The sequence below is a fragment of the Chiloscyllium plagiosum genome, chromosome 17 (genome assembly GCF_004010195.1).
Source record: "Chiloscyllium plagiosum isolate BGI_BamShark_2017 chromosome 17, ASM401019v2, whole genome shotgun sequence".
Lineage (NCBI taxonomy): Eukaryota > Metazoa > Chordata > Chondrichthyes > Orectolobiformes > Hemiscylliidae > Chiloscyllium > Chiloscyllium plagiosum.
Genome location: NC_057726.1, coordinates 15,355,346 through 15,382,994, shown reverse-complemented (window position 1 = coordinate 15,382,994; position 27,649 = coordinate 15,355,346). Strand labels below are relative to the sequence as shown.

General features: G+C 42.8%; 1 protein-coding gene across 2 annotated transcripts in view; it reads right to left on the bottom strand.

Annotated features, from left to right (window-relative positions):
- LOC122558236 (meckelin-like) overlaps positions 1-27,649 on the bottom strand; it is a 125,202-nt gene that overhangs the window by 52,624 nt on the left and 44,929 nt on the right. For both annotated transcript variants that reach the window (XM_043706587.1, XM_043706586.1), the window contains exons 12-18: positions 26,325-26,469; positions 23,158-23,260; positions 20,046-20,139; positions 14,452-14,508; positions 7,255-7,353; positions 3,614-3,712; positions 2,040-2,135 (exon numbers count right to left, since the gene is read on the bottom strand). In XM_043706587.1, coding sequence (XP_043562522.1) covers positions 2,040-2,135; positions 3,614-3,712; positions 7,255-7,353; positions 14,452-14,508; positions 20,046-20,139; positions 23,158-23,260; positions 26,325-26,469 — 693 coding nt within the window. The remainder of the gene's footprint in view (positions 1-2,039; positions 2,136-3,613; positions 3,713-7,254; positions 7,354-14,451; positions 14,509-20,045; positions 20,140-23,157; positions 23,261-26,324; positions 26,470-27,649) is intronic.

Genomic DNA, 27,649 nt, shown 5'->3' with positions numbered 1-27,649 from the left:
CCTTTATTGGTCAGAGTATTGAGTACAGGAGTTGGGAGGTCATGTTGTGGCTGTACAGGACATTGGTTAGGCCAATGTTGGAATATCGCGTGCAATTCTGGTCTCCTTCCTCTCGGAAAGTTGTTGTGAAACTTGAAAGGGTTCAGAAAAGATTTACAAGAATGTTGCCAGGGTTGGAGGATTTGAGCTACAGGGAGAGGCTGAACATTCTGGGACTGTTTTCCCTGGAGCATCGGAGTCTGAGGGGTGACCTTATAGAGGTTCACAAAATTATGAGGGGCATGAATAGGATAAATAGATAAAAGTCTTTTCCCTGGGGTGGGAGAGTCCAGAACTAGAGGGCATAGGTTTAGGGTGAGAGGGGAAAGATATAAAAGAGACCTAAGGGGCAACGTTTTCACACAGAGGGTGGTACGTGTATGGAATGAGCTGCCAGAGAATGTGATGAAGGCTGGTACAACTGCAAATTTAAGAGGCATTTGGATGGGTATATGAATAGGAAGGGATTGGAGGGATATGGACCGGGTGCTGGCAGGTGGGACTAGATTGGGTTGGGATATCTGGTCGGCATGGTCGGGTTGGACCGAAGGGTCTGTTTCCATGCTGTACATCTCTATGACTCACTGCCCTCTCTTTCCTGTGCGTTTTAAAAACAGAAACAGTTTCTCAATATTTACTCAATTCAGCCGACTCATGATTTTGAAAATCTTTATCAGATCTCCTTTCAGCCTTCTTCTCTTCAAGGAAACCCCAGTTCCAACTTCTCCAATCGATCTTCATAACTGCAGATTCTGCTCTCTGGAACCTCCCTTGTAAAGTGCTTCTGCACTCTCTCCAATATATTCACATCCTCCTTACAATGCAGCATCTAAAACTGCACAAAACCCCAGCTCAGGTCTGACAAGTGGCTTACACAAGTTCAATATCACTCCCTTGCTCTTGTGCTCTATGCCCCTATTTATAAAATGAGAATACTATATACTTTATTTGTTGCTGACTCCGTCTATCCCGCCACTTTGAGTCATCTGTGCACATGTACGCCCAGGTCTCTCTGTTCCTGCCCCTTAGAATTGTGCCCTCTAATTTATATTGTCTTTCAATGTTGCTCGTACCAAAATATACCAGCTCTGTCGACCCACCTATTCACCCACTGCACCAATTTGTCCATGTCCTCTGGAGTTCAACACTGTTCTCGAGTCAAAGAATCATACAGCACGGAAACAGACCTACTGGTCCATGCCGAACATAATCTCAAAGTAAACTAGTCCCACCTGCCTGCTGCTGTCCCATATCCTCCAAACCTATCCCATTCGTGTACTTATCTAAGAATCATTTAAACATTTCTCACAGTTTACAAGTCTTTCAAGTTTCATGTCATCTGCAAACTTGGAAATTATCCCCTGCATACCAAGATTTAGATCATTCATATCTATCAGTGAAAGCAAGTTTCTCAATGCATCTTACATTCTATAATTTTGATTAAATGGAGAATCCTGTAATTTCTGCATTAATATGTAAAATACATACAGATAGATATGGCATTGAGAATATGTGGACAGTAATAAGACACTCCCTCCTTCCTCACATAAGCCATAAATCATATTAAAAGATAAAATAAATGTGCTAAAATTGCATATAGAAGAATCTCAGAGGAACATATGAAATATTCACAAGCCACTCTCCCACATAATGACTCGTTATTAATCTGAAGGAATTTCATAAGACCGTAAGATATAGGAGCAGACTTAGGCCATTCAGCCCATCCAGTATTCTCCTCTACGTGGTCATAGCTGATATATTTCTTAACCCTATTCTCCTGCCTTCCCCTCATAAGCTTTGATCCCCTTACTCGTTAAGAAGAGTAATTTTCATTAACTCCTTAAAAAGACATCTACTGAAATCAGTTTTGGAGTATTTCTTGTGGTTATGCAAATCAAGTGCAAGGACCCAAGTTAAACACTGTGTATTCCATGTTGTACTGAGGAAATCTAAGGCGACTCCCAGGAAGAAGTTCATTAGAAATGGAAGATGTTAAATACCTTCAGCCCAAAGGCACAAGCCACATAGATGATGAAGTCAGTTTCAACCTTCCCGCCAGCAGGGGGAAGTGTTACCTCAACTGTGGACTGCTGACCCTGTGGAAAGGAGTGCAAAACCAGGATGAATGCATCATGACTAAATGGTCATATTTTAAATCCTTCCCTGCACAACCAGCTCTTGAGCAATGTTTAAATCTTCCTGTGCGAGATGCATTCGGCCTGGAGTTTTAAGATTTGGCAAAGAGATGTCATTTTAACAAAGAGGTAGCCCCACCAAGCATCATTCACTTCAAATTTTATTTGCATATTCATGAGGTTTTCTGGCACAAACACAGGGCACTAAAGTTAGTAAAGTTAGTGGGTCCAATACAGTGAATGACTACAGATAATATAATGGGATAAATAAACTCTTCCAAATGGCAACTTTTCAAGATTTCTGTGTTTCTGCTCTTGTATATCTGAGATTCCATTGATGACTCTGCCTTCAGCTGGCTGAGCCCTAAACTCTGGAATTTCTTTTTTTAATTCTCTCTGTCTTCTGTAATACTCATTTAAAAAGAAACATCTTTGGCTAAAGCTGGTTACCTGTCCTTATTTCCCCTCTCGTAGTGCCTTGTGGACACGTTCCTATGCTAAAAGGCATTACATAAATGCCAACTGTTATGGCGTCATCATCCTTCCTGATGGCTGATGATGTAATTAGGATTTGAGGACCTGGACATAGGGTGTGTGGAAGGATATATTTGCAGTTAGCAAGGGCTACACTACAATGGTCATCCGGCAGCAGTACAAACCGTGTGCTGCCAGAGGTTCTCTCCACTAGTTTCAACAGGTTACGGAATCGGGACTAGGCTTCCCAGTCAAAAGGCTGGGAGTTGAAGCCCAAGTCCAGAGACCCGATCTCAAAATCTAACCCGACACTCCGATGTCAACACTGAGGGAATGCTGCATCAAAAGTCTTGTTGCATGATACAGTAAGTGCTCTGCCTGCACTCTCAGTTGAATTCAAAAGATCCCATGGCATTAGTTTGAAGACAAGAAAGGGAATCCTTCCCAATGTTTGGTTAATAAGTATTCTCCACCCAAAAGTGCTAGAAAACAAAAATATCTGTCGTTCTTGCTGTATGCAAATCAGACATAGAATCCCTACAGTGTGGAAGTAGACCATTCAGCCCCACCAGACCTAACTCCCCCCCAACCCAACCCTACCCCTGCATTCCGCATGGCTAAGCCACCTAGCCTGCACATCCCTGGTCACTGTGGGCAATTTAGCATGGCCAATCCAGCTTAACCTGCACATCTTTGGACTGTGGGAGGAAATTGGAGCACCCAGAGGAAACCCGCGCAGACACAGGGAGAAATGTACAAACTCCAAGCTGTCACAAAGTTGGCATTGAGCCCTGGTCCCTGGCACAATGAGGCAGCTGTGTGCCACCTGTGACATTATAAAACATTTCCAAAAGTTATTTGTTAGCTTTGGTTTTGAAATTGCTCAGGGGCTATATAATGTGTAGCATGCATTCCCACTGTGGAGGGATTGGGAGGTGAGATGATAATAAGCAGTTCCCCCTTACCTTGTACACAATGAGCCAGTAAACCCCTGTCCCAAACGTGACGACGAAAAAGGCGTTGGACAGAGCACCGGCAAAGTAGGCAAAGTACTTCACAATGGTCTGCATTAAAGTGCAAAGAGTTAATAAGGAACAAGACACAACATGACCATGTCAAAATCAACTGGTATGCAAGTGATGACAATGGATTTTTTTTTTCTGTGTTGATGGATGTGCATATACAGTTAAAAGGTCCAGTGTCAGGGGTTGGAAGTGTAACAGGGCTCTGCCTGGGTAGATGTAGAGTTATTTCTCTCTAAAACCAAGTTGTTCTTAACAGTTCTCACTGACACGCTGGAACGCTGACCTCAGGAGATTCCTATCCGGTGAATGGCTATGATTCACTCACTTCTCCTCCACCCCCTCCCTCACATTCTCTCAGTTATAAACCGTCTGGCTGAGTCAGATTGTCAAATTAGTGCTGAACTTTCGCACCAGTATATGTCGAGACACTGTCCCTGGAGAGAAACTCATGTCTTTAGATGTAAGCAGCTGTTAAACTTTGACTGTCAGTAATGGACTAAAAGATGAACTCTTGTCATTTACAAGCAAGGCTGAAGATTTTAAGGCATTTTCTCCTAAGTGTATTGAAATAACAGATATGTGGCCAATAATTAATGTTCTTATTTGTTCACGAGACATGGGTGTCACTGACTAGCATTTATTGCGCTTCCCTACTAATTGCTGTGGATCTGGAGCCACATGTAGGCCTGACCAGGTATGGGTGGCAGATTTTCTTCCTGAAAGGACATTAATGAACCAGACAAGTTTTATAATAATTGATGCTGGGTACATGGTTACTATTAGGCTGGATATTTAATTCCAGATTTTTTATTGAATTCAAATGTCACCATCTGCCACTGTAGGATTTGAGCTCAAATAACTGTATGAGAATCAAAAATCCGACAGTGTGGAAGGCCATTCAGCCCATTGAGCTCACACCAACCCTCTGAACAGCATCCCGTCCAGAGTCGCCCCATCCCTGTAATTCCCATGGCTAATCCATCTAGCCTGCACCTCCCTGGACACTATGAACAATTTAGCATGGCCACTCCACCTAACCAGCACATCTTTGGACTGTGGCGGGGGGAAACCCCTGCAGACAAAGGGAGAATGTGCAAATAACACACAGACAGTCACCTGAGGCTGGAATCAAACCCAGGTCCCTGGCCCTGTGAGGCAACAGTCCTAACCACTGAGGCGCCGTGCCACCCCAAGAGCAGTTAAAAAGAGTCCAGGTAGTATTCAGTTAGAATTAGCATTGAGCAACAGAAGTGTAGGTAGAAATGGTCAAATACTCATTTGAAAAGTACAATCGGTAAGGCAGCATCTGAGGAGCAGAAAAATCGACGTTTCGGATTCTGGTGAAGAGCTTATGCTCGAAAAGTTAACTCGCCTGCTCTTCGGATGCTGCCTGACCTGCTGTGCTTTTCCGGCAGCACACTTTGACTCTGAACTCCAGCATCTGCAGTCCGCACTTTCTCCTGGTGAAATACTCAGTTGAACACAATCAATACACAACTTGTTACGTAGAAAGGCTGTACTTTCCCAAGGCACTGACCGATAGAATCAAAGCCCTTCAGCCTGAGACTTCTCGAGCAGTGTTCCCCATGAGTGTCACTCACTCATGGGGAACCTGGGATCGGTCCTTACATACAGACTGTGTCTGCATGGAAGAAGTCTTCATTCTACAAGCTTTCTGCACAGGCAGCACTCTGAGGGAGGTCATGGGTCATATCTGCACCAATGACACAAGAGAGATGAGCTATTTGCGGGAAGATTTCATGGAGCCAGGAAAGACTTTAGCGAGTCCTGGTCATCATCTCAGGATTACTCTGGTGCCACCAGCGAGTCAGTCCAGGAATAAGAGGACAGTGCAGATGAATGCTGGACAAGCGGTGAATGAGGGAGGATGTTAGATTTTAGCAGCATGGGGACTGATTCTGAGGGGATGGAACCTGCACATGACAACATGACAGGACCGGATCTATAACATCATGGGGAGGTTTGCGAGTGCTGTGGCTGAGGGTTGAGGGAGAGGGATGGATAGCTGAGCTTAAATTCAGAAAGGGAGAGCAGCAAAGCTAGAATTGGAAAGCAAGGAATTAGTGAATAACCATGGATGGCAGACAGAAAAACGTTGTCTACGGAATGGACAACAAGGATTTGTGGAATGTACCTCAATGCAAGGAGCAGAGACTGAACACATAGACACTTGGAAGTATGTCATTGCTATTGGCTTAAAAGCAGGATGGGAATAGCGGGTCAACATTCTTGGTCATAGGGTTTTCAGGCAGCATAGTGAAAGGGTTGGGAGGGTGTGAGGGTTGGCCAAAAGTTAGATGAAAGAAAGAAGCAATGTTGTTGGGTGACTGTTATCTATTGGGTGCTGTGGTTCTATTCGCCGAGCTGGAAGGTTTTGTTGCAAACGTTTCGTCCCCTGGCTAGGCGACATCATCAGTGCTTGGGAGCCTCCTGTGAAACGCTTCTTTGATGTTTCCTCCGTTTCGCAGGAGGCTCCCAAGCACTGATGATGTCGCCTAGCCAGGGGATGAAACGTTTGCAACAAAAACTTCCAGCTCGGCGAACAGAACCACAGTGACTGTTATCTGCTTAGGGGTCTTGCTGTGAAAATTGGCTGTTACCTTCCCCACATTAAAACCATAACCCCACTAATGAAAGTGCCTCATTTTCTGTCAGTTGGTTGGGTATTTTTCTTTATTTCAAAAATAAACTTTATTCATAAAAATATTTTGATATCTATACAATTGGTGATGCCATTCATCTGTGTACATTGCATTTCTTTACATACACAGATCAGACTGAATCATTTGTATATATAGGTCTGTATGTTGACCATCCAGATGTTTAGCTGAGGCGTCAGCGGAGCCCAATTATTGAGTGTGCCCCCTGTTCTTCTTCGACAGGCAGACCACACACGGTGGTCTTTGCCCACCCTGCCTTGGTGGCAGCTGCCCCAGGCTTCAGTGCGTCCCTCAGCACGTAGTCCCGGACCTTGGAATGTGCCAGTCTGTAACACTCAGTCAGGGTCAACTCCTTCAGCTGGAAGACCAAAAGGTTTTGGGCAGACCAAAGAATGCCTTTCACCGAGTTGATGATCTTCCAGGCACAGTTGATGTTCATCTCAGTGTGCGTCCCGGGGAACAGGCCATACAGCACAGAGTCCCACGTCATGTAGCTGCTCGGGACGAACCTTGACAAACACCACTGCATTCCTCTCCAGCCTTCCTTTGTGTAGGCACATTCCAGAAGGAGCTGTGTGACAGTCTCATCCCCTCCACAGCCGCTTCGAGGGTAGCGTGCGGTGGGGCAGAGAGTCCGGGTGTGCATAAAGGATCTCACAGGCAGACCCCTTCTCACCACCAGTCAAGCCATGTCTTGGTGCTTGAATGGAAGTTCTGGAGATGAGGCATTCTGCCAAATGACTGACAGTCTACTCAGGGAACCGCTCAACATGACCTGCCCTCTCCATTTCCCGAAGTTGGTTGGGTATTGCTGAGATCATGAGGGTTCTATATAAATGCAAGTCTTTTCTTTATCAATGGAGAGATGCATCTATACAGCAACTTTAAGGCTGTACTTACCACCACGTCTATAAATTCTAAACCGCTCCTCCGTCTCCAGCTGCTTGTCTCTAGCATAGCAACGAAAACAGCCAGAGAACCAAGGACACCCAAGGCTATCTACACAGTGAAATAAAATACAGCAAGTCAGAGGAGCTAAGGGCAAATTTAAAGAATCAAGAGACTTATGAAAAATTGTTGGTAACAGGTTCATAGGATAATAAACTTAAATAATATACATTTTATTATCAAACATGTGCTTGATAGTACAGAACTTGAACACTTTTGTCAATGATTTTTCATCTTCCATTCATCAGGACTAATGCAGAAATATCAAAATTCAAACAATCACCATGATTTACACCTCGGATAAAAAGGTACAAATTAATGTTAACTCTGATTTCGCTCCACAGATGCTGCCAGACCTGCTGAGATTTTCAAGCAATTTCTGTTATTGTTTCTTAAATTGATTGTTCATGTCGTTATTAAAAATGGTCTGCCTACGACATAATTGAGCAACATAATGAGTGAATTTCCATGCTGCTGTGATTGATACCTGGACATACATCCCAGTTGGAATCAAAGAGCATGTTCCTTTGGTTATGTGTAACAGGCAGTGTATAGATTGTAGGCAGAAGTGGGTACTGCAGATACTGGAGATTAGAGTCAAGATTAGAGTGGTGGTGGAAAAGCACAGCAGGTCAAGCAGCATCTGAGGAGCAGGGAAATCGATGTTTCAGGCAAAAGATAGATACAGATAAGAGAGTATAGATTGTACTCAACCACCCTGTATACACAAAACCCAAAGCAAACCATCCACTGTTAAATATAATTTCACAATTGGGCAGTACTTATTATGCAATCCTGAGCGTGCTAAGAGAGACTTATTGCCTTATGGACTTAACATTTTGTTCAACTACCTCACAGCATGTATAGAGAGATAAACCCACAGTAGACTATTACATTTGTGAGACCTTGCTGTGTGTAAATTGAGTGCTAATTTTGACTGGACTTGCTACTTGTATTTCACACATAGTTACATGTGTGAAAGAATTCAGCTGAAGAATTCTCTCCTGGAATACAGTAGCTAATCTAAACTGCTTGTGAAGAAGTTTTTTTTAGAAAGTAGAGTCCTTCTGATGATTGGGAATGTGACAGACCATCCTGACCCATTATCCAGATCTTCATTATCAATGTGGTTGGGTCTGGCTGCAATTAGCCTCTTCACGTTCAAATCATTGTTGAAGCTCAACACTGGGGTAAGGAACCAAAGGAGTAAACAATTTCACAGCAAGGAGTCAGAGTTTTCAGTGGAAGAGAGGCAGATCAGTGCAGAAGGAAAAGGCTTCAGAGTCATAGTGAGATGGCAAAATTGTGAGTCTTTGGAATTCCCTTCCTCAAAAGGCAGTGAGTGGTTACAAAATCTTCAGAATATATTTAAGTCAGAGTAAGATAGATTCTTGATTACCATATTGAAAGATTGTCAGGAGCGTGCAGGGACCCAGAGTTGAGGTCAAAATCAGATCAGCCATGATCTTATTGAAGGGTGAAGCAGATCTGGAAGGGCCGAGTGGCCTACTCCTGTCCCTTATCCATATGTTTGTAACATGGCACTGTTCGTTCCTGGCAAGGGGCTGGATTTCAGTGGGATGCGCTTTATTGTAGGGAACCAGCCCACAGGATTGGTCTCCCACCTGAAACCAGGAGACCACGTCTAGGACAGGAGTGACATCCGGGGACAGTGACCAGGTAAATGACGGCGGTGTGGAGGTTGGCGGATCTTTGGGAGAAAAAGGTTGGCGGGGTAGTCTGGAGCAAAGGGAAAGCCTTGTGAGACTAAAGGAGCACACTAGCATTTCTCAGACCCACAAAGAAGAGCTCTAGGATTACCTGAAAGGATTTTCCCATATTCACGGCTAGTTATAGACCGTGTAGTAGAGCATGGACACGTCTTCTACTCTGAGACTAGTTAAAATCCTACTGGAGTCCGATAGGTGCATTGGTGCTGCCTTTTATAAATCTCTGACACATCCAACTCACCAGGAGGTGGCTGCCTCATTTGCCTGTAAAACTCCATTTATTTTGTAAATGGTAAGGAGTTTGTCAATCTTCTAATTTTTAGTTGCAATCCTATTCCATTTCCATTAAGCGGAAAGAGTTAAAATCAACCACTCAACACCCTAACAGCAATGACCTACACTGACTCTAACATCACAAAACATTCCAAGGTCTTTGACCAGAGCAAAAATGACAGGTTTCATCAAATATGAAAGAGGGAAAGATCCGTGCGTTACACTGACACTTGTTTACAGGAGTCACAAAGATAAGAACAGCGCCTGAAAGAGATAACTCTGAACAGACATTTGGCACATGTTCAAGGCTGCAACATAATCTTGCAGTTTTAAAGTCTATTTACTGACATTACCCAAAACCCTGACTGCTAGTTAATTCCCTGAGCCATTATCTAATCTCCGGGTTTACCATCAACCTTTTGGGCAGCACGGTCGCTCAGTGGTTAGCACTGCTGCCTCACAGCGCCAGGGACCCAGGTTCAATTCCAGCCTCGGGCACGTACTCCCTGTGCCTGCATGAGTTTCCTCTAGGTGTTCCTAGCCTCTGACAGTCCAAAGGAGTGGAGTTTAGAGGGATTGGCCAGGCTTAATTGCCCATGGGGTCCAGGGATATGCAAGCTAGATGGATTAGCCGTGGGAAACGCAGGGTTTTAAGAATGGGGTGGGTCTGCGTGGGATGCTCTTCGGAGGGTTAGTGTGGATGTGATGGGCCGAATGACCTGCTTCCACGCTATCAGGATTCTATGATTCATTTGTTGAGGTGAAATGCTGAATGCAGAACCCTGAGAGACATGCTTTCAAATCAGGGACAGATCTACAGAACCTTAGACTAAGCCTGCAATCCTTACCCTTAATCATTGAAGTATCCACTATAGCAGAGGAAAGTTATTCCTTCCCTCATGTATGTATTTACTGTTTCACCTTATGCACTACAGTGAATGTATAGGTTCTTCTTCAATGGTTGCCAAGATATTCACTGTCAATCATTTGCCCACAATGTTTCATTATTAAAATTGTTACAAGTAAAACCACAGCAATTTAGAGCTGAGGAATCAGGGAACGTACACTCAGAAATAAGGAAAATTGCTGGGAGAAAATTAAGAAGGAAACGTGAACTACACTGATCCTGGAATAACTCATCAATAGAAACGATCAATTATGAACTAACTAAATCACAAACACTCAGCATATATTCCCAGAGTTCCCATTCCCATTTGTAATTCCCTGTTCTCTCGGATCCTAGAATCTGTTCCCTAAATAACTCTGGAGGAAACATTCTTTCCTCTCAGAAGACTATGAGCCTTTGGAATTCTCTCCCTCAAAAGGCATTGGATGCAGAATCTTTCAGTATTTTTAAAGTCAGAGGTAAATGAATTCTTGATTGCCCAGGTGCTGAAAGATTATCAGGGATATGTAGGGATGTAGGTTAAAGTCAGACCAGCCATGATCTTACTGAATGGCGGAGCAGGTTCGAAGGGCCGAATGGCCTATCTTGTTATTCGTTCGAATACTTCTGATGCACACCTCCTCCCAAACATCAATATGCATTTATCTAGCACTTTTGGAAAGTATTCCAAGCTGTGGTTTTCAAGCTAAATTTGACATTGAGCCATGTAAAGAAATATTATTCCTGATGAAGGGCTTTTGCCCGAAACATTGATTTTCCTGCTCCTTGGATGCTGCCTGACCTGTTGTGCTTTTCCAGCACCACTCTAATCTTGACTCTAATCTCCAGTATCTGCAGTACCCACTTCTGCCTAAGGAAATATTATGACAGGTTAACAAAAGCATGGTCAAAAAGGGACTGTGGAGTATGAGTTGACCACTGAAGTTTTGATAATACCTTCCAAAAACAAGGATCAGTTTACACACTATATTTAAAATGTGTCAAGTCAAGCAGCAATAAGGAAGGTAAATACTCAACCTGTCTCCCTTTGATGAGACAGGAAAAACATACACCACTCATGGGGGATGTTGGCAAAGCTGGCAGGAGAGAAGGAATTTGGGTGGCACGGTAGCTCAGTGGTAAGCACTGCTATCTCACAGCACTAGGGACCCAGGTTCAATTCCAGCCTTGGGCGACTGTCTGTATGGAGTTTGCACATTCTGCATGGGTTTCCTCCCAGAATCCAAAGATATGCAGATTAGGTGAATTGGCCATGCTAAATTGCCCACAGTGTTCAGGGATGTGTAGGTTAGGTGCATTAGTCAGGGGTAAATGTTGAGTAATGGGTTTGGGTGGTTTCTCTTCAGAGGGTCGGTGTGGACTTGATGGGCTGAAAGGCCTGTTTTCACACTGTAGGGATTCTATGATGAATATTTTCAGTCTTTCACTTGATAAATCCAGTTTGTCCTGTTGCAAATGACGTTTGTACCGAAACCAATCACTTTCACCCGGGGGGGAAATCTCCCATTATTAACTGGTCTGGCCTCCAAGTGACTCCAGACCAACAGCAATGTGTCTGACTCTTAACTGGGCAGTTAGGGATGGACAGGAAATGCTAGTCCAGCCAATGATGTCCAAATCCAATGAAGTAATTAACAAGAAATATATTGAACATGTGTTAAATGGTATTGCAAATGTTAGTGCCTTTTTCCTCCCTATTATAATTTACCAAAAGGAAAACATGTTAATCTGTACTTCCCTAATTGGTCAATGTAGAACTCCATTAAAAAGTTACAGTGCTGCTTTAAGGTCAATCAAAATCCTGCACACTCTGTAAATATAAAAACTATTTGTTTATTCAACTTCAGTGGCCCTTTAGTGTCCCTGGCTCAAATTTCAGCAAATTGCAAAATCTCTGCAGGTTACTTTTCCCCAGGGCAGGATTGACTGGTACGAGAAGTCATAGTTTGAAGATATTAGGAGGAAGGTATAAAGGAGACGTCAGAGGTAGGTTTTTTTACCACAGAGAGTTGTGAATGCATGGAATGCGTTACCAGCTGTGGTGGTGGAAGTAGAGTCCTGGTACGAGAAGTCATAGTTTGAAGATATTAGGAGGAAGGTATAAAGGAGACGTCAGAGGTAGGTTTTTTACCACAGAGAGTTGTGAATGCATGGAATGCGTTACCAGCGGTGGTGGTGGAAGTAGAGTCATTGGGGACATTTAAGTGACTGCTGGATATGCACATGGACAGCAGTGAATTGAGGGGTGCGTAGGTTGTTACTATGTTTTACATTAGCATTAAATCTTGGCACAACGTCGTGGGCCAAAGGGCCTATTCTGTGCTGTACATTTCTACGTTCTATTTTACAGCAGTCCCCAGTGTTGTTTTGGTACAATGTGCACACACCTCTGCCTGTAGAGCCCTGTTTACAGTGTAGTTTTGTAGGAAACATTTTCCCAAGTGTTTTACATGAACGTCCTGACCTGAAAAGTTTTACCTGCATAATTTTTTTGTAAATTGTCCACATTGTTTCAATATACAATACAATACCCTTTTATTGTCATGTGTACTCCATTGTAGGAGTACAATGAACAGCGCTTACAATGTATGCCTTCTTATGGTGACATCTTAGGTACAAGTATGAGGTACAATTCTCAGATACAACAGACATCTCAGTAAATAGATATTACAATACATGATGCTTTTAAACATAAACCTTTATCTTTCATACAACTATAAACCTTGATGATGTTTCCCCATGAATTAATTCGTATAATCACACTTGATTTCCAGATTTAATAAAAAAATTTTGAAGCTAGTAAAATTGAAGCAGCCAGGACAAATTATTAGTAGAAAAGAGCAGGAGGTGAGGGTTGGGGCTCTCACATTATAAACTGAGTAAAGACCTAACAGTGCACCTAACAGGGTATTGAATGGGGTCACCTTCAAAGCTCCCCCTAATATTTCCTGCCACTGCCTGCAGTTCAGAGAACCGTGTATGGCAGTATCTTCCAGAAACAAAAACTATGCATCAGAATGCCAATCAGTGTGTGCGGAACCTTCTGGCTGCCTTGCAGCTTAGAGGGAGCACGTTTCATCTTACACGCAGGGTCAACTTATATACTGCACTATACCATGGGATTCGAAAAGCACCCTATAGGAGGAAAGAAAGTGGTTGAGGGGATCAGGGAAGGTATTCCATAGTTTAAAGCCAAAAGAAGCAAAATCCCAGATGTCAAGACTTCTTTGTCCAATGCCCTGACATCTCAGAACCTGTCCCCATTGTTTTCAGAATTCCCCCTCTGCTACCTCTCAGACTCTGGATTACCTTCAAAATACTAGACCCCGAGACCCACACTTGGCGACTGTCAAAGCCCAGAGTCTGTTTCCTGGGGCGGAAATGCATTAATACATCAGGACCATAATAACACTTAGAGAGTGTTTGCTCTATTCTTGTAAAACCGCAGAGTCTTTATTAACATGGGCCCTGCCAGATAAAGAATGTTTTACTTTAAAACTTTTACAATTAGAAAGAAAATCATCCTTCCATTGTCTGCAGACACTCGGCAAGGCCGACATTGGTTGCCCATCCTTAGTTGCCCTAGACAGCAAGAGTCAGTGCCATTGTTGTGAGGCTGGAATCATATGTACACCCAACCAGGTTAGGATGGCAGATTTTCTTCTCCAATAATAAACCAGATGAATGTGGGGACAATAATTGACCAGCATGAACCTGATATAGTCATGATCGAACCTTGTATTACTGAGAGACCTTATAAAGGAGACATTAACCTGTAAATAAATGTTGCTGTTCAAATGTACCTCAATGGCAGACATATTTAAGAGGAAATAAGACTGTCCCATATCAACCAGCCAAAACAATAGGTTTTCAATGACAATGCATAGTCACCATTACTGAGATCTCCTTTCCTTTTTTAATTATACAAATTTTATGAAGTTCAAGTCTGTCAGCTACCACAGTGAGATTTGAACTACTGTCCCCAGAGCCCATGTTTCTGGAGTGCTAGTCTAGTGACGCTACCACTATCCCACTGCGTCCCCACCAGCACTCAGCTGAAAATTATCTTTAATATTCGGCAAGTGTTCCGCCGAAGTTATCTGCAAAAACAGTACGGCTGAAAGGCAAAGAGATGATTACTGGGTCTGTGATGCATTAACGGTGTCATGTTCTAATTATCCTTCAATAAGATTAATGGACGGAATTAGCAAAAAATGTGGGCTTTATCATAATACTTACATCAGTGTCTCTCTTGTGTGCAAAATAGTTCATTTCATAATGTGTAGTAAATGTCACCTAGAGGATAAAACGATAAATAAGGAATCTTTCACAAAGCATTGTCAGTTCCTACAGGTACACTGGGTAACCAAGGCAACATTCATTACAGAAGTAATTCTTTCCTGGCATCAATTCACAAGAACACTCCACAGCTAAAGATATAATGCCTCAAGTATCTTCTAGAAATGTTTTTTGATTTATTTGGAGCTTATTCAGCCCTTTTCAAATCACAATTTATTGCATTGTGACCTAGTTTCAAGGATGTGAACTGAGCCAAATCAAGTTCCTACAAGAAATGCAGCCCAGTTCTCCTGTAATTTCTCACTGCAAGATTCAGGAGAAATCTCACCACCCAGTGAGAATGTGGAACACATTAGCACAAGGTCCGCCTTCAAGTGAATAGCATGGATGCATTTAAGGGGAAACGAGATAAGCATGAGGGAGAAACGATTTAGAAGTTCATCTTAGTGAAGTTAGATAAAGAGGGGAGGGAGATAGTTCACATGAACCATAAACACCATGGCAGACAGCCCATTTCTGCACTGCCAACTCTGTGTAATTTAATGTAAAAGTAGCTGCTTTTGTTCACCCCACTTGCTCTGTCTCTTCAGAACCACTGAGAATATGAACTTCGTCAAAATGATTGAATTATTTACTAATCTGTTTCAATCATAATTAACTTCTTCATCCAAGAATGAGACACAATGGAAGTGGCTTGATTTTTTTATCTGTTTATTTTTAAAATGTGCTCCCTCTTCAATCTGAAGGCTCTGATGTCTACCAGAAGATCAAAGTCTGGGTGGTTAGACCCAGTAAACTATTCAGCCCTGAAGGCCTCACAGTCAGACTTGACCCTGTCCATATCAACAATTATTTCAATAAGAGTGACAGAAATAGAAAGGTTTTCCCCTACATTGAGACATTGAGCTAAATTGAAGCATCTCAAATGCAGTCTCAATGGAAGGCTGAGCAGACCAGCAACCTATTTCAGATTTCCTCCTTGTGGAACGGTTTAGAACACTGAAGGTGCGATATAAATGCAAGCTACTTGCTGTTCTACCTTAGCTCCATAAGTCACTGCTATGGATATCAGGAATCATTGGGAAGTATCTCGAAGGTAACGTGGCAATGACTTTGGGTCAGATTTGGGGGAATATAGCAGCAGCAGCAGACCATTCAGTCCCTCAAACCTGCTCCACCTTTGTGATCGTGGCTGATTATCAACCTCCACCATATTCCCAAGGAATCCCCATTACTGTTGGGGTTATTAGTAATCTAATAATCTCCATCTTGAATTTTCTTAATGACCAAGCTTCCACAACCCAATGGGGTACAGAATTCTAATGATTCACCATCACCTGAGTTAAGGTTTCTCCTCATCTCAATCCTAAATGGTTAGCTTTTTTATTCTGAGGTTCACATTCCGGGTTTTAGACCGCACAAGCAGGGGAAATACCCTTTCTGCATCTACTTAGTTGGTTCTTTTTGTAATTTTCTATGTTTCTATTCTTCCATATTTTAGACAATAAAGTCCCAATGTCATCAGCCACTTCTCATGCATAGTCCCACTGTCCCAGGCGCCCATTTGATGAACCTCTGCTGCACTCCCTCAGCAGTAAGAATCTTTCCCTTGATAATGTGATAAAATTATGGCTTTAAGAGGTTGTTTTGTCTGTTTTTTTTTAAGAGGTTTTAAGGCAGAGCTTCTGAGTGGTATACCAGAGCCACTAGACTAAACAGTTTGTCAGTTTTTTTTTGTGGAACAACAGAAGAAGCCTGAATGGGTGTGGTCAGGCTTCTACAGAACCAGGATTTTCTGTTTTTAGTTTTCAGCAGTTATTGTTGGGGTCTTGAAGAAATGGAAGTTATTTTTTTTCCCCTCTCTCTCTGTCACAGCCAAAAGCTGGGGTTTCTCTTCCTACTCCTGTGGTTGCATGAGAGACAATCTGTTTTTAGAATTTGCCCTTTGCTCAGGGTGTGTTCATGGGATGTTACTATAATGGAAGCTAATTAGTAATAGCTACTGTATCCATTATTCTGTTATGTTTTCCAATAAAGTTATGCCAGTTCCTTCTTTCTTTTGTGGTATTTTAACTGTAGTGCATGAATAAAGTGTGCTTTGCTTTAAACCCAGTAGTTTGGCCAATCAAATTGCATCTGGAATGCAACATCTTAAATGTAACTTTATATAAGAAAGAAGTTAGGGTCTAGACTATCTTCGAAGTATTTTGAGGGGGTTTGGTCCAGTCCATAACATCAAGGGGATCAGAACTGCACACAATCCTCCAGGTGCAGTCTCACCAGTGTTCTATACAATTGAAGCAAGACACCTTTGCTCCTATACTCAAAGCCTGTTGCAATGAAAGCAATTATACCATTTTCCTCCCAAATTACTTGCTGCATCTGCATGCTAACTTTTAGTGACTTTTGAAAGTGGAACATCAACACTTTCCAATCTCTCACCATTTAAGAAATACTCTACACCTGCATTCCTCTGACAAGAGTGGATAATCTCAGGAGTATCCACGTTATATTCCCTCTGCCATGCTCTTGTTCACTCACTCAGTCTTCCAAAATCTCCTTCAAATCTCTTTATATCCTACTCACTTCCCTCCAAGTTTTCTATCATCTTTAAATTTGAAAATACTGCAATTGGCCTCAAATACAGATGTTTTCTATTCAACCTATTCATAGATATTATTATATACTTCTGGAGCAGTGGGACTTGAACCTTGGCCGCTTGACCTAGAGTTAGGGGATACTACTGCTGTGCCACAGAGCCTTTTAGATACAGTAACCACAGTCCCACTCTCTCATCACAGTGAGTCAACTGTGGTGGTTTAACCTGAGGGTCACCACACTTTAAAACAAAAGGAGAGGGGTTGAAGAACAGTCCTTCATGGAATTGAACCCAAACCCTTGGCATCACAAACCAGCCATCCATCCAACTGAGCTTTGGTCCCTCATCCAAATTATTAAAGTAGCTGGGGCCCAAACATTGATTCTTGTGAAACCCCACCCATCACAGCATAACAACCTGAGAATGAGCCATTTATTCTCACTCTCTGCTTTCTGACGCTTAGCCGATCCTTAAGTGAGACTCATTTATCCAATCACATGAACGTCAACTTCATTTACCAACCTCCTATGTGGGACTTCATCAAAGGTCTTCTGAGTATGCAAATACACCACAAGCACTAGCTACCCTCTGTCAACTCTGCTAGTGTGACCTTCCAACTAAATAAAAACCGAAAGAATAGCGGATGCTGTAAATCAGAAAATAAACAGAAGTTATTGGAAAAGCTCAGCAGGTCTAGCAGCATCAGTGAAGAGAAATCAGGAATCCCCTCCAACTGCTGAAAGTGTAACACCTGACCATTTACCTCACTATCTAAGGGCCCAAACATAACTTCCAGGTGAAGCAGCACTCACTACTCACAACGTGGTCTCCTCTACACTGGGGAAATGAAGCGTAGACTGGGTGACCACTTTGCAGGACACCTACGTACTGCCTGCAACAAAGACCCTGAGCTTCCAGTTACCTGCTGCTTTAACATCCCACCCTGTTCCCTGGCCAACATCTCTATTTCAGGCTTGCTGCAATGCTCCAGTGAAGCTCAGCGCAAGCTGGAAGAACAGCATCACATTTTCTGCTTGGGGACCCTGCAGCCCTCTGGACTCATTAACGAGTTCAATACTTTTAGGGCCTGAACTCTCCCATGTCCTGGCCCCCTACCCCACACACCAGGCCTTGTTATCACATAGTCTGCCATTACACACTACCTATTGTTAGCCACCAACAGTCTCCATTAACAGTTATTCACTATCCCAGCCAGATTGTTATCCACTCATTTGTCTGTCCAATTGTTCTTCTCTCTCTCTGGGCTCTATTCTCACTTATCAGCTACTGTTTAACCCCTCCCCCCACCCTACCTTCTGCATATAAGCCAACATTTTTCTAGCTACCATCAGTTCCGAGGAAGGGTCACCGGACCTGAAACGTTAACTCTGATTTCTCCTCACAGATGCTGCCAGACCTGCTGAGCGTTTCCTCCAACAATTCTGTCAGGTTAGCTCAGTTGGCTGAATGGCTGGTTTGCAATGCGGAATGATGCCCATAGTGCAGGCTGATTTCTTACACCAGCTGAGATCATGATGAAGGTCCTGCCTTTTCGACCTCTGCCCTTGCCTGAGGTGTGGTGACCTTTTGGTTAAATCACCATCAGTCGCCTCTCTCATTCTCTCTCTCTGATGACGGTGCAGGACTGTGGTGACTTTACCTTTAACATGATTTTCCCGTCATTACTGCATGTTAGTTCTGCACAAATTGATAATTATTTTAAAACTTCAAATAATCCTATCCCTTATAAATAGATTCCACTATTCTTCCCATTACTGAGATCAGTCTAGCAGAGCAGCAGCTCCCTATGTTCTCTGCCCCTTCTTTATTAAATACTGGGGTTACATTTGAAATCTTCAAATTTGTAGGCACTGTTGTGGAATTAATAGGTTCATTAGATGCTCTATTAATATATTATTCTTAAACATGACATAAAGATTCAACTTTCTTCTTCATTTTAGATGCTGTGTATTGTATTTCACAAACTCAAGGCATCTTACTGTGTAGACAATGAAGTAGGTTTTAAGCTGTAATCCTTGGTGGAGTGTAGGAAATACAACAGAGAATTTCACGCAGCAAACTGCCACAGACAGCAATGTCATAAAGACTTTATAATGTGCTGTAGCGATGGTGATGATGGGAACCTATTGTCCAGGACATTGGTGACAACTCCCCTCCAATTAGTCACAAGATTATTTGATTTAATGGATAGTCTGATGGTTATCAGAAAGATGGCAACTCCAACTGTGCAGCACTCCCTCAGTGCTGACACTGGAGATGCTTCATCACTTTGACCCCCTACTCATTTGCCAGGACTTCAGAACTGATGAACTCTTGATCTATTCTCCTTGCAGTCCTCAGCGTTTAAAAAAGACAACCTTCAGTGAAAATTGCAAGACAGAACAATATTACAATTGTTTTTTTTTAAACTTGCTCATGGAACATGGGCATTACTAGTTAAGACAGTCTTTATTACGCCTTCCTAATTGCTGTGGGTCTGGGGTAACATGTAGGTCAGGCAGCAGCCAACGAGCAGGAGCAGGATTCCTGATGAAGAGCGTATGCTTGAAACATCGATTCTCCTGCTCCTCGGATGCAGCCTGACCTGCTGTGCTTTTCCAGCACCACTCGCTCAACTCTGAACTCCAGCACCTGCAACCCTCAGTTTCTCCTGGAGTAACATGGAGGCAAGACTAGTTAAAGAAGGCAGATTTCCTTCCCCAAAGATAATGGTGTCCAGCAGACTAAGTTTGTACTCCAGATGTTATTTTACATATTGAGTTCAAACTTCACCACGACTTGATGGAATTTGAACCTACATACCCAGACATTAACCTGGGGATATGGATTACTAATCTAATTATATTACCTCTGCTAAATAAATTATGGGGATGAAGCTGGGGCCATTTTGCATTGAAATGAAAATAAAACATACTTGCGCCTCTGCGTGGAGATCCCGTACTTGAGCATACTGCACGGTGAGCAAAAATGGCGGCTCGCTGGTTGGGTTCCGAGTCGGCAAGTAGCTCCTGTCCAATGAAGCATAAGGGATTAAAATCAATGGACAGACTCAGGTAGGGCTTCAGGCCTTGTCAAAATCATATTCCCATTTAAAAGAAAACCACTGCAAAAATGACAGGTACATCAGCAAAACTCTTCACAATTTAATACTTTGATCAAGATTACCCGCAGCCACCTTCAAAGGGTCTGGCTGTACAATTATAAAAAGGCACTGGAGAAGGTACAGGAAAGGTCTTCAAGAATAATGCCAGAAATGTGATGTTATATCCATCAGAAATGGATCGATGGGCTGGGTCTGCCTTCTCTTGAAGAAAAGAGGCAGAGGACTTTAATAAAATGAAAGTGGACACAGTGAGTATGTGAGAGAAGAGCAAAAAGTCACCAATATTAGTTCATCGAGACAAAATTCAGAAGGAATGTTTTCCCAGAAGGTGGTGAGAATGTTGAATTTACCGCCATGATTGTTGCATCATGGCATTGAGTCCCATAGCTCTGAGACAGTCACATGACATTGAGGAACCTGCCTCACGTGTAGTCACTCTCTCTGTGTCATGAAATCAGTCAGCTATATGTGTGTAACATACAGTGACATAGAACATAGAAAAATACAGCGCAGTACAGGCCCTTTGGAACCTGCCTCACGTGTAGTCACTCTCTCTGTGTCATGAAATCAGTCAGCTATATGTGTGTAACATACAGTGACATAGAACATAGAACATAGAAAAATACAGCGCAGTACAGGCCCTTTGGCCCTCGATGTTGCGCCGATCCAAGCCCACCTAACCCACACTAGCCCACTACCCTCCATAGTCATATCCAATGCCCGTTTAAATGTCAAATGACATCAGTAAGCACATAACCCAGTCTGGGATATTGCAGTCTTATCCACAGTTAGTTTTCTAAACTAACTTCAAGACATTCATCTCACAAGAACCTGATTGTCTGTGGTATATATTTGTGGTATGTGTTACAAAGTCTAAAACTGCTAACAGCATCAATAGTGAATGGTTGAGGTACACAAGAGAAGGCTATGACAATAAGTTAGGTAGGGAATGAGTGGAGAAGGCTCGAGTTGAATGTAAATGCTAGCATCAACTGATTGGGCTGCATGTCCTGTCTCTCTGTCTCATATTCAAACTAAACCTATATAGGAATACCAACATCAAACTTGCTATTCATCTACAGAAAAAAGTAACCTTTCACCTGAAAATTTAGTAAATCCCTTCAAAACAATAATGCCCCAAGTGTGAAATAGTTCTGCTGATTAAGATAAAGCTGTAGGTTTTACTCTAGCCAATACATTTATCAAAAGACCAGGTGAGCCCAACTCTGAAACCCAGCAAATGTTGGCACTGAGCATTGATCCTCCTTAAACAACAGGTAAAAAAGTTGATGTTAGGAAACGTTTTGGCTGCAAGCTCTTTTATAAGTGGTTTGCATATTTTTTCTCTGCACAGTTTTTCAAAACAGTTTTACAGCTTTCAAATAAACCTTTCCCGAACATTGGTCATTTGCAGAATTGTGGATGAAGTTGACAGCAGCGCCCTCTACAGAAAATAAACAGCAAATATCAACAATAATGCACTATATTTGAACACCATGGCACACACAACATAGAGGTAAAAACAATGACTGCAGATGCTGGAAACCAGATTCTGGATTAGTGGTGGTGGAAGAGCACAGCAGTTCAGGCAGCATCCAAGGTGAAGTAAAATCGACGGTTCGGGCAAAAGCCCTTCATCAGGAGGTTGGAAGGCTGTTACCATGTTTTATTTAATTTTTAAATTGAATCTATAGCTGGTTAGATGCACACCTATTCTTAATTGCCCTGGAGATGGTAGTGATGAGCTGCCTTCTTGAATTGCTGCAGTCCATGTAGTGACAGTAGGTCCCCAGTGCTGGGAGAGAGTAACATGAAAGAAACAGTGAAACATCATTGCTAGTCACAGGAACCCTGAGAGTGTCGGACACCCTTTGATCCCAAAGTCATTCTCTCTCTCTCTCTCTCTGCCTCTAGTTGCTAGAAATCATATATTTGGGTAGTACTCTTGAAGAAATTGTGGTGAGTTGACATATTCAATAACCCTTGAATTACCGAATTGCATTCTTGCAGCAGGCACCAGGTTACACTTCTGTTTAGGACTGCCATAAAAGCATCGATATTTTATGTCTTACAAGGCTCCAAATCATTGCAGCACGAGGCTAAAGATGGCACAGTTCGATTGCACCTTGTGGAGGCATTAACCGGAGATAGGGAGTTAGGGACAGCAAAGTGGGAGCCTGTACTGAGGCAGGTTTGTTCAGGTTTCACATGTTCTGGGCAATCTGTGCAGCTCTTAACCGGTCTTCATTTTTCACTGACCTATCTGGTCACGAGGCTGTGGGTTATCCTCACGGGAGATGGGTATGGGATTGTATGTGGAGGTGGGAGACATGATTCTTTTGGGGAAGTTTTTATTGTCCAGTATGAATTGCAGTTGGAAACTTGGGATGAAGGTTCAGATAAAATCCACTCAGCAGCAGCATTCTGACATCTTCAACAGGCTGGTCTCCATAACCATCTCCCCCAAACTGGACCGCACCTCAAAATGGGCCACTCCACTCCCTCACTCAACAAGATGACAATCGCCCCTAACCAACCCCCACGAAACAGGTCACACATCCCACTCAAACAGTTCACAAACCCCCAACACCGTCTAAAACAGGCCCCTTCCCACATGAGCACACCTTCAACATCTCAACATTGGATAACTGGGCGATCTCTGCTTCAGTTGTATCGGCTGCATTGATCACCACCTGTATTCCTGCCAGGATTTCTAAGACACTACAGCTGCTCTACATAGTGACTACCTTGTGGATTGTGTTGGACATTAAGGGCATGGATGGGTTCACCAACCACATCATACCACATCATGGTGGGAAGAAGGGATTGAAACTGTGGAGGTCCAGAAAACTGAAGCACAGAGCAAACTAAAGTCTCAGGCAAAAGGATTCTGCACTGGAATCTTTCATGATTGTTCTCTCACCTTAGTACAATGTCTTTCGCGAAGGTGACAGAGCTCGGTGGGTTACTCAGGCTGCTTCTCCTCCCTGTCAAACCATCAACCAAAAAGAATCTCCGGAATTCTCCTGCAAACAAGAAGAAAGCTCCTATTTTGATAACACCTTGCACAGCCTCAGGAAATCCCCAAGTGCCCCCACAACCGATTCGATACCTCTGAAGGGTGCAGTCACTGACACTATCGTAACGCAGGCAGCACGACAGCCAATTTACACTAAAGCAAGCTCCCACAAACAGCCATAACCAGATAACCTGCTTCTCTGATGATCATCAAGGAGTCTGGGACTCTGGGAATAACTCCATTGCTTTTTTTTTGAAATAATGCCACAGGTTCTTTTGCATCTACCAAGTGAGAAGATAGGGTCCTTGGTCTCATACCTCATCTGTTCAACAGTGTAGCTTGACTGTGCAGCACTTCCATTGTACTGCACTGAGTGTCTACCTGCATTCTGTGTCTAAAGTCTGCAACGTAGAGGGAAGAATGCTAGTAACCAAGCAAGTTTTTTTTAAAAACATTAACTCATGGGGCCAACATTTATTGCCCATCTCTAGTTGCCATTGAGAAGATGGTGGTGAGCTGTCTATTGACGAGGTCTTTCGTGGTGTTTGAAAGATTGAGAAATGCCCCCATTCAAACATATAAAACTCTACACGGTTTGACAGGGTTCCTTCATCATTCTTTTTTCCAGTGGTGCCTTTCCCATTTGATTGGCTTTTATAGATGGCATTAGTTGTCAAGGTTGGTCTGAGATGTCCCAGCACTCTCCAACATTCAGTTCCTTTCAATATGGTTTTAAACTGTATCACCTTTTTTATTTAACCCATGTTTTTCCAGGTTGAAAGCTCTGGCAGAGTTCAGAAATAATTCTAATTTGTAAAAATGATCTCTCAAGTTGGCAGATTGTTGTAAAAGCCACTCGTTCAATTAATTTCCAAAAACTCTGCCATTGTTACCCAACCCAGCCTCTGCCCAACACTATAAGACTCTCAACCATATTTCTGAAATGACTGAATCAAGCCAATGCAATCCAGGATGGACCATAAATGCCAGTGAGGTTGAATACACTCGATAACTGGATGAATATACGGGGAGGTTCTTGAGTCCATTCACAAGTCGAACAGAATACATGGTTAAGAACATGATACAGAACAATATAAAATAGTCGTTTGTAAGTATGAGAAAATGTTTGTATGTCAGATTTTTGAAATTATGCCTTTGTGTGGGATCACATTTGTAAGTAAGTATGACCATTCATAAGTCAGATGTTCATAAATTAGACTCCCTGTTACTGTAATTTATCCAACAAGGAAACCAACCGGTTGGAGTTAAAAAAAAGTTGCATTAATCTGTCCAGGAACAATCAGTTCATTCCCAGAACTGAAGCAACTAGCCCACTACAAAAGCAAGGATCCACTCTGGAATTCCCACTTCACCACAATCCCTCCCCCATCCTGGTATACAGTAACATGCCAGTCAATCTATTTTGGCATCATACATCAAGCACCTCCACACAGAGCTACTTTCATATGTTCCAAAATAACTCCACAGAGGCCGGTATCCCGTCACCAAGTCACCCTTTGTTCACACATGGAGAGTCCTTGACTCTGAACCAGTTCCTCTGAGCCAGCCCTCAGAGCAAACAGGATATCTGACACTCCTGTTTTTATCTGTCAGCCAGGGCTCCCTGGTTGGACCAGATTAACAGCCCCAATTGGGGAACTCACATTCTATGAGGTCCACCTGGCTGATCTCATTACAATCATGCCATTTTCCTAATGAGATGTACAGTTTACCTATTCAGTGGGCCCCTGACATGTCTAGAGGAGAAATAAGGTGTCTCTTGCAGCTGACCTTGTTCAGCAGGTTGCAATAGGAAATAATAGGAAATAAGGAAGAGTTCATATATACTCGTCCCTTCCTGAATCACTTATGTCTGCTGTACTGAGGACAGGTACAGGTACACAGAGGTTTGCCCCATCACCTACAGAATGTTTAAACTTGGAGACAAAGCACACAATGTGATCCATGGCGATAATCACCCTTTGGGTAATCATTAATTTCCTAGTAATGGACAGTGTTGTCACACAGTTCATGCTGAGTGTCCATTTAAGTCATGTGTTGTCTTTGAGGGAGTTTGCTATTGGTTCAGTGATGAGGTGCTCGTTCTTTACTGGTCTGGAACTTCAGACCCTGCTGGTCTTAGAATCATAGAGATGTACAGCATAGAAACAGACCCTTAGGTCCAACTCGTCCATGCTGACCAGATATCCTAAATTAATCTAGTCCTATTTGCCAGCACTTGGCCGACTCCCCCTCCCCAGCGAAAAGACCTGTTTACCCTCTCCATGCCCCTTATGATTTTATAAACCTCGCCTGCTGATTTGCTCCAGCAATTTGTTTTTATAGCAGGTGATACTTTCGACATTTAGTTCACTAAAACTCATTGTCCCCATAACACCATCCAAGAGAACAATGGGTTTTCTTGAACTATATGTTTAGACTATGAGTCGCTATAAAAAACAGAAAATGCTGAAGAAACTCAGCAGGACTGACAGGATCTCCAGCACTTTCTGTTTTTATTTCAGATTTCCAGCAAGGGCAGTGCTTTCCTTTGAGTTGAGTATTAGTTGCTACTGCCCAGAATGGTCTGATGAATGCATAGCTGTTGGCAGGCTTCATATGGTCCTTCCTGACTGAGATGACTCACCAAGAACTTTGTTAAATTACTTCCCAGGACATGGGTGTCACTGGCAACACCAGCATTTATTATCCATCCCTAGTTGCCCTTTAACTAAGTGGTTTGCTTGAACATTTCAGAGGGAGTTAAGAATTAACCACTTTATTGTGAGTCAGGAGTCACACATAGGCCAGGTAAGGATGGCAGATTTCCTTCCTTCATGGGCATGAGCCAACCAGATGGACTTTTACAACAATCAATGGTAGTTTCCTGCTCAGCATGATTTGAACCCATATCACTGAAGCCCTCTAAGCTGTTTGTTCAGTGATATTATAACTATGTCAGCATCACCCTCCTCAACTAATGTCATCCAGAAAGCAGCCAAATGCCTGAAAGTGGGTTCCTGGTACAAAGGTAAGAGGATATCAGGAAGTGATTAAACACCATGACTTACGTATATCATTCCTGTCGAGATTCAGATTGCGAATAGGGATGGGCCAGACCTTTTGCAGTCCTTGACTATCATTGAACATGAGAAAGAGCTCGTAAAGGATGGGCTCTGGGAATCGACTGAGAAGATCTGGGATCCGAATCTTGCACTGCAACAAAATAGTAAGATTCACTTGCTCCCGAACGCTGTCTCCAAATCCTACTTACATTGCACAAGAAATCATTTCCATAGTTTGTCAGTTAGATTAGGCTTAGAACAAAAGCACTTCTGAAAACAATTGGCAACTTTTCTCATTGTTTGCTTGTTTGGATTAAACAGGCTCAAAGGCATTTACACAGCACAGTTCGACTATGAAAGGATACTGTGCTACTTTTAACGATTTAAATGTATGACACTGCCTGTAATGTATTTTGAGACTAGTCAGCTCATGTGCATGACCACCCATTCAAAGCGCCACAGTTTGAAAAACGTATCAGCACCATTGGCAGAGACAGTCACTGATACAGCAGCACACTGGATACCTCAAGGAATTCCAGGTTAAGTAAATGAAAAATATACATTTCAGGAGACTGAGGTCGGGACAAATCCCACGCTCCTTTCCCCATTTTCTACACCCATCTTTCCCCACCTGCACCCTCTACAACCCCCCACTCCCTCCAGCCCCAACCTGGAGAGATGGTTTACAATTGCAGGACCAGGAAGTCCAACTCAGTCTGTGTGTTGTTTACTTCATAAAATCCAAGGAATTTTTGCATCCAATCTATTTCATCTATCTCATTTCAAAACTCCAACACACTGGATTCAATAGTTCACTGACAGTGCCTATTGGCAATAGATAATGGGAGAATCCCTTTGTTTACAAATTATTAGGATATAATAAATACATTCTTTTATATATCCTACTCATTGACTACAGTTCAGCCTTCAACACCATTATCCCCTCCAGACTTATTATTAAACTTAGGGATCTCGGACTAAGCCCCACTCTCAGCAACTGGATCCTCAGTTTCCTGACCCACAGACCACTTTCAGTGAAGATTGGGGACAATATTTCATCCTCACTAGCACTCAACCACTGGAGCACCCCCAGGGGTGCGTACTCAGCTTCCTACCATACTCACTGTATACCCATGACTGTGCCGCCAAATACCAGACTAATGCCATTTATAAGTTTGCTGATGACGCCACCATAGTCAGTCGAATCTCAGATGGTGAAACGGACTACAGAAGAGAGGTGGAAAACCTGGAAAAATGGTGCATTGAGAACAACCTAGCATTCAATGCCAGCAAAAACAAGGTACTCATTATTGACTTTCGGCGGGATGTTA